Genomic DNA, 7,997 nt, shown 5'->3' on the forward strand with positions numbered 1-7,997 from the left:
AAGAGAGAGAGTTCTCCTCAGTCCAGAGGTCATCAAAGCCCAGTAGGGTAAGAAGCTGATAAATGGCCAGAGGCACAATGCTAAGTGAGTCCCGTCCCCAGTGGGGACTAGGGTGCACTGCCAGCTAGCTCTGATGTCAGGGTACACTGAGCAGGAGTCTTCCAAGATTTGCCTGCCAGGAGGATGCTCATCTAGGGCTGGGCAATGAAAATTGTCAGGAGTTCTAATATCGAATCTTGTGGTCTGTGGAGAGATAGGAGAGGACTTCAAGTGAGAACTTGGAGAGGACCTCAAGTGAAACAGCTGGGGAAACTGAGCACACAGGGTCTGAAACTCAAAGAGCTGGAGAAAGCTGAGATGGAATTCATCCAAGGTTGTTGAAAGCGATGGCCAACTCCAAACCAAGAATTGGTCTATGGCATCTCACTAAAATCCTCCTAAACTCCAATTCTGTTTAGAGCATGTGTCCTTCCCCCAAAGAAATTCAAAGATATACAAAGGAGAGAGGGGTGCTGAGCGTGCACGAGGCCCTGAGTTCATTCCCCAGTACTACCAAAAAAACCCCAACAAGATAAAATAAAAACCCCTTAACTCTTCCCCCCTCTACCTCACCAGCCAGAATTACACCTCACCTTGTGACTCATCATCACAGTCTTCAGGTTTTGAGGAAGAAGACTGCGACTGGGATGGCCTTCCACTTCCTCCCCTGGCTCCACTTCCTCCTCCAGAACTGCTTCCTCCACCATAGCTGCCTCCGCTTCCTCCTCCTCCTCCTCCAGAACTGCTTCCTCCTCCGTAGCTGCCTCCACTTCTTCCTCCTCCAGAACTGCTTCTTCCTCCGTAGCTGCCTCCACTTCCTCCTCCTCCTCCTCCAGAACTGATTCCTCCACCATAGCTGCCTCCACTTCCTCCTCCAGAACTGCTTCCTCCACCATACTTGCCTCCACTTCCTCCTCCAGAACTGCTTCCTCCACCATAGCTGCCTCCACTTCCTCCTCCAGAACCGATTCCTCCACCATAGCTGCCTCCACTTCCTCCTCCAGAACTGCTTCCTCCACCATACTTGCCTCCACTTCCTCCTCCAGAACTGCTTCCTCCACCATAGCTGCCTCCACTTCCTCCTCCAGAACTGCTTCCTCCACCATAGCTGCCTCCACTTCCTCCTCCAGAACCGATTCCTCCACCATAGCTGCCTCCACTTCCTCCTCCAGAACTGCTTCCTCCACCATACTTGCCTCCACTTCCTCCTCCAGAACCGATTCCTCCACCATAGCTGCCTCCAGTTCCTCCTCCAGAACCGCTTCCTCCACCATAGCTGCCTCCACTTCCTCCTCCAGAACTGCTTCCTCCACCATAGCTGCCTCCACTTCCTCCTCCAGAACTGCTTCCTCCACCATACTTGCCTCCACTTCCTCCTCCAGAACTGCTTCCTCCACCATAGCTACCTCCCCTTCCTCCTCCAGAACTGCTACCGCCTCCATAGCTGCCTCCACTTCTTCCTTCTCCAGAACTGCTTCCTCCACCATAGCTACCTCCACTTCCTCCTCCAGAACCGATTCCTCCACCATAGCTGCCTCCAGTTCCTCCTCCAGAACTGCTTCCTCCACCATAGCTGCCTCCACTTCCTCCTCCAGAACTGCTACCTCCTCCGTAGCTGCCTCCACTTCCTCCTCCAGAACTGCTTCCTCCACCATACATGCCCCCACTTCCTCCTCCAGAACTGCTTCCTCCACCATAGCTGCCTCCACTTCCTCCTCCAGAACCGATTCCTCCACCATAGCTACCTTCACTTCCTCTTCCAGAACCACTTCCTCCACCATAGCTGCCTCCACTTCCTCCTCCAGAACTGCTACCTCCTCCATAGCTGCCTCCACTTCTTCCTCCTCCAGAACTGCTTCCTCCACCATAGCTACCTCTACTTCCTCCTCCAGAACTGCTTCCTCCACCATACTTGCCCCCACTTCCTCTTCCAGAACTGCTTCCTCCACCATACTTGCCTCCACTTCCTCCTCCATGGCTGCCTCCACTTCCTCCACCATAGCTACCTCCACTTCCTCCACCATAGCTGCCTCCACTTCCTCCACCGTGGCTGCCTCCACTTCCTCCACCATGGCTGCCTCCACTTCCCCCTCTCCTTCCTTTGCCACCTTCAAAGCCCATTTGTCCAGCTCCAGAAGAATCACTGACAAAAAAAGAAAAAAGATAAAATAAGTGAACTTCACATACTATACAAGAATAAACCTACACTAAGTCAAGACTCAAAAGCCACAGTGGCCACACAGCTGGAAGAGGCCTCCAGCTGGGCCTGCAGTAGCACCTCCTCTCTCTGTCACGGGGGGGGGGGGGGGGGGGGGGCGGGGGGGGCAGCAGCCCTTTCACTTATTGTCATTATCTTCCTTTCTCAGCTCAAATGCCCTGAGTTTCTACCCATCCCCACACAGGATAAAGTCCTGGATCCAGTAGACCCTTGCATACAAGAACTTCTCTAGCTGCCCCTTCAGATGGACAGGGGCCTAGGGAGTCCGGACAGGGCTCCACAGAACACCGAAGACCTACAAGTCTTCCTGGCCCCCCTCAAGGAGGCTGCGGTAGGTCTGAATTTCCTGCTCCAGCTTCGTCTTGATGGAGAGCAGAGCGCTGTATTCCTGATTCTGGCACTCTGTCTCTCCCCGGATCTGTTCCAGCTGGATTTGGAGTTCAGTGATTTGCCCCTGGATCTGCTGTAGCTGGCCACAGTAGTTGTTCTTGGTGTCTTCCAAAGCCTTGTCCAGGGCTGCTTTCTAGAGGGGCAAGAAGAGGCTTTAAGAGGAGGCCACACAACCATTCTCTCTTTGCCATCCCTGAAGATCAGGCAAAGCCTGATCTGTGCCCCACCCCCACCCCAGCAGGAAATCCACAGTTGCTCCACCAACCGTGCTGAGCTGACCCTGCAGCTCAATCTCCAGCTCTTGGGCGCTGCGCCGAAGCTGGGCCAGCTCCCTCTGGTTGCTCTCCATCTCTTGGCCGCTCGTTGTCACTTCTTGTTCTATCTGAGTCATCTGAAAACCCAAAGGCTCAGTTAGGACCAAGGAGCTTCAGCAAGCAAGACTTCACTTCACCTTCCCAAGATCTTCACCTTGAAGACCAAGACTGAGCCAAGCCAAAGACACTGAATTCTCAGTTCCTCAGACTGGCACTTGTCTGGCTCACACAAAGTTTCAAGGTCATACTGTCCCCAACTCTCCCTCTCTCTCTGTCTCTCTGTCTCTGTCTCTGTCTCTGCCTGTCTCTCTCTCTCTCTCTCTCTCTCTCACACACACACACACACACACACACACACACACACACTCACTCACTCACACAAAGATATACTAAGTTACGCCTTTATGTTCCAGGCTCTATGCTAAATTTTAGAGAATCAAGCAGGAAGGAAGCAATCAAGGAGTTCAACAAAGTGGGAAGGCACTGTGTCCCTTTAACAGAATCTTAAATCATATCACGTTGTAGTAAGTTGTTCATGTTCTGGCTTTGTTCTCACACACTACAAACTATGTGTTTCTTTTTTTTGCTTTGTTTTGTGCCAGTACTGGGGCTTGGACTCAGAGCTGTTCCTTTTTCACTCAAGCTAGTGCTTTATCACTTGAGCCACGGCTCCAGCTTCTAGGGTTTGGTTTTTGTTTTTTGTTTTTGATGGTTCATTGGCAGTAAGAGTCTCATGGATGTTTCCTGCTCTAGCTGGCTTTGAACTGTGATCCTCAGACCTTAGCCTCCTGAGTAACTATGACAATCATCAGTTACTGGCACCTATCTAAACAATGAGCTTCTTCAGGGTAACAAACTTGTTTGGCTCACCTCTGAGATACTTTCACCCAAGAAAGTAGCACTAAGAAGCTACTCTACAATTGTGTCTGGGTGCAGTGATGGAAGAGGGATGAGTAGAAGATATAGCCATACTGAGAGATGGACAGGTGGGAGGATGCGCGGTGGGAGAAAGGAAGGAAGGAAGGAAGGAAGGGAGGAAGGGAGGGAGGGAGGGAGGGAGGGAGGGAGGGAGGGAGAGAGGGAGGGAGGGAGAGAGGGAGGGAGGGAGGGAGGGAGGGAGGGAGGGAGGGAGGGAGGAAAAGGAAAAGAAAGGAAAGGAAAGGAAAGGAAAAGAAAAGGAGGGCAGGACACATGGACGGAGGGACAGAAGATTGAACAGGCAGCACCCTCTGCTCACCTGGGACTCGTATTGTTGTTCGATGTCCTTCCGGTTCCTATCGATGATCTGCTCGTACTTCTCTCGCATCTCATTAAGAGTCCGAGTGAGATCTTTGCTAGGAGCAACATTTATCTCCACATTGACATCCCCATCATTCTGGCCAGTCAGCTGGCTCATTTCCTGCCAGAGAAGGAGGAGACATGAGGTCAGGTGTGGGATCCTTCTCACACTTTTTCAGATCTCGCTCACGTGTCCCTCAGAGTACAGAGAAAGGACATAGTTGTGAAGTCAAGGCACAACCATCACCCCAACCAGTGTCCTCTTCCGGAGTGAAGGCATGGGGTCTCTCAGGCAACACTCCACGGTGTCCCATGCTGTTTCTGCCCCTCTGTTCCCACTAGGCCACAGTAGTAGACTCCTACCTCCTGGTGGTTCTCCCTGAGGGCCTTCAGTTCCTCTTGTAGAGACTCAAACCGTATCTCCAGGTCAGCCCTCTCCATGTTCAGATCATCCAGTACCTTCCTCAAGCCATTGATGTCACCCCCCACCCCTTGCTGCAAGTTTTGCTCCATCTGAAGCCTGTAGATCAGCCAGAGGCCCCCAGGGCATGAGCAAGAGGATACCCAGTCCTACAGGGATCTCCAGAGGAAGGACAGACCACAGGAGGAGGGGAAAGAGGGAAGGGCTCACTTAATCCTGAAGTCGTCCATTGTCATTCGAGTGTTGTCAATGTCCAAGAGAGTTTTGTTACCACGCTGTGTCAGGTCCAGAATCTGAAAAATAAAATAAAGAGAAGATGACATGAAAACCTCCTTGCTCCCAAACTCACTGCTTGGAGAGGAAGAGGTCAGACAAAACCCTAGAAGGGGAGAATCTCATCCAGGAAGAGGTTCAGGAAGCAAAAGGAGCTTTCAACAGCTGGTCCATAGCACAGGCTTCCTACAGCCTTCAGCAAAGAGGTTCAAGCTGCTTTCATCCATTCATTGAGCAAATTTGTGAAGATCTACTGCAGAGGACACTACAGGCTTAGACATCAATGAGAGACTGCTCCTCAAGCAACCCACCATCAATTATAAAAATCCAAAGTAACACAAAAAGGAGTAATGGCTTATGTTATGAAAAATTAAGAAAGAAGGCTGGGAATATGGCCTAGTGGTAAAGTGCTCGCCTTATATACATGAAGCCCTGGGCTCGATTTCTCAGCACCACATATATAGAAAACGGCCAGAAGTGGCGCTGTGGCTCAAGTGGTAGAGTGCTAGCCTTGAGCAAAAAGAAGCCAGGGACAGTGCTCAGGCCCTGAGTCCCAAGCCCTAGGAGTGGCAAAAAAAAACAAAACAAACAAACAAACAAATGAAAAATTAAGAAAGACAACAGGAAGGTGATGGTGATTGAATTAAGCCCTAAAGAAACAGCACATTTAAAGGCACGATAGAAAAGCAAGAGGAAAAGATGAAGAGCTAGACTGTGGACTCCTTGGGTTTGAAGGCAAAGCCTGGTACACTGAAGGCAGTCACTCACTGAATGGAGTAAATGAATAGTCAAGTAAATGGACATAAGGAGGGAGGGAGGGAGGGAGGGAGGGAGGGAGGGAGGGAGGGAGGGAGGGAGGGAGGGAGGGAGGGAGGGAGGGTAAGAAGGACTCCATCCCCAGATCTCAAGATCCTCGCCATCAAACAGCATACATATATCTGGGTCCAAAATACCCGAAAAGATAACCTCCTTCCAGAAACACAAGAGAAGCAAGAAGCAAGAGATGGGATTGAATTGAAACCCGGCCCCAGCCTTACTCATGTTAATCAGAGCTTCTTCTCTGCTGTGTTTACACTCTGAAAGTGGAAAGAGTTTGAAAGAAAAAAAAAAAAAAAAAAAACAGAACATAGGCCAAAGCCCCAGCCTTGGTGCCATCAGGAGGACAACTCGGGTTTGTTTCTGATGAAAGTTTAAAGCTTCTACCTAGTGTCTATGCCTAGCTGCTAGGCTACTGTCCTATGGGGCAGGGGCAGGCCGAGAGAGAGACAGACAGATAGAGGCAGAGACATAGAGAGACAGAGACACATTAAGAGACAGAGACAGAGAGATAGAAAAGCAGAGAAACAGAGACTGAGAGAGAGAGAGAGAGAGAGATCTACGAAGGTCCTGGGACCTACCTGGTCTTTGAGGTCTTCAATAGTATCATAGTAAGGGGAATAGTCCTTCTGGTAGATTCTAGGTCCCTTGGACTGATACCACCCCTGGATCTGCTTCTCCAGTGAGTGTTGGCCTCCTCTAGTGCCTGTACCTTATCCAGATAGTTAGCCAGCCGCGAATTGAGGTTCTGCATGGTGACCTTCTCGTTGATGTCCAGGATGCCACCATTACCGCCTCCGGTGCCACCCCCAAAACCCCCAGATCCACCAAAGCCTCCTGTACCACTACCAAAACTCCCTGAACTAAAGCCCCCGCCGAGTCCTCCACCATAGCTGGAACCAAAACTTCCGCCACCTCCCCTCCCACAGGCCCCAAAGCTGCCTCCACCATAGCTACTGGAAGAGCTGAACCCCCCTCCTCCCCCTCCTCCTCCTCCTCGGGCCCCTGAGGAGCTGAAGCGGCTGAAGGAAGATCTCATGCTGCCCCCGCTGCCCCCACCACCCCCACAGCTGCTGCCGCGGCTCCACAAGGACGAGGAGAATTGTCTGCAACTCATGGTCGTGCTAGCCGCTCACAGGAGTGCTGCTAGCTTGCCTGCTGTCCCCAAGGCCATGTACTTATAATCGCCCCCAGTTGAAGGTGGCACGCCTAGGTGTGCCCTCCTCTGTGTGTGCCAGCCTTCCACCCTCCCCTCCCCAGACTCAGTGAAGGTCTGGGATACAGGACAGAAGGGCAGCCCCGGGCTCTGCGTCCCTTTGGTGACTGCCCCACAGGGGCCCAGCCTCTCTCCATTGTGTAGGGTAATTTGAAGACATTAGGCTGTCAAAGACACCATAAATCAAGTCTCTTGCCCAGGAGGGTTGACCTATATCCCACAGTCTAGTCTCTGGGTGACCTTGACAGCAGGCTTGAGACTTAGCCCCTCTCAGGAGCCAACAGAGAAACTCCTAAAGAAGAGTCATTTCCCCCAGGAATGACCATCCCTGGGTGTGTCCCTCTCCTCTCGCTTCCCACCTGGGCCTTTAGGGGAGCTGGCCTGGGCTGAGCCAGGACTTGGGTACAAGGAGATCAAGGGAGGCTGAAGAAGGAGACACCGTTCCTGCCATCTTGGAGCCCCAGCTGATGAAAGACTCAATTCACCCTTCCAGGATCTCCCCACTGACTGGAAAGACGGGGCTCTGCCTTGAGGAGCCCCTGGATTGCTGAGGAGACAAGAGGACATGGCCAAAGATGGAGGGAGGTGAGAAACAGCATGTCTGCCGAGCTCCATAGCAGCCCATGAAGGACTTGGGGGTGGTGGGTGGCGGGGGGGGGGGGGGATTGGTGGACAAAGAAAGCCAACCCAGTCAATAAAGCACTGCTACTGATGCTGGCTGGACACCTATTTTACAGGGCCCAGTGGTGGGCATGAAATTGACCATGGTTGAATGCCGGTCTATACTGAGCCCTGGAGGTTGCAGGATACAAAGATGAGCTCTACCCTTGCTCTTTGCGGAAATTCCCATACAGATTCTGATCCCTCAGGGCCAGAAAAAGAGGAATGCAAGAAGGCTGTGAGCACAGGTGTCTCCCACTAGCTGGGAGACATGGATCCCTTACTTAATCATGCTGCGTTTTGCTCGATTCCTCCTCTATAAAATGGTGAGACCAATTTGCCCATCTCCCAGGAAGGGACCCATGAGAAAGG

At 51.9% G+C, this 7,997-nt stretch overlaps 1 protein-coding gene across 1 annotated transcript; it reads right to left on the bottom strand.

Moving 5' to 3' along the window:
• Positions 1 to 223: 223 nt before the first annotated feature.
• Positions 224 to 6,866, bottom strand: Krt9 (keratin 9). Its single transcript, XM_048365310.1, is given in 13 exon segments — positions 224 to 243; positions 633 to 701; positions 963 to 1,388; positions 1,554 to 1,685; positions 1,806 to 1,883; positions 1,989 to 2,182; positions 2,557 to 2,780; positions 2,913 to 3,038; positions 4,199 to 4,360; positions 4,603 to 4,759; positions 4,871 to 4,953; positions 6,331 to 6,434; positions 6,437 to 6,866. Coding segments are annotated over 13 exon segments (2,205 nt in total).
• Between the last annotated feature and the right edge of the window lie 1,131 nt (positions 6,867 to 7,997).

The sequence above is a fragment of the Perognathus longimembris genome, chromosome 17 (genome assembly GCF_023159225.1).
Source record: "Perognathus longimembris pacificus isolate PPM17 chromosome 17, ASM2315922v1, whole genome shotgun sequence".
In the NCBI taxonomy this organism is placed as follows: Eukaryota; Metazoa; Chordata; class Mammalia; order Rodentia; family Heteromyidae; genus Perognathus; species Perognathus longimembris.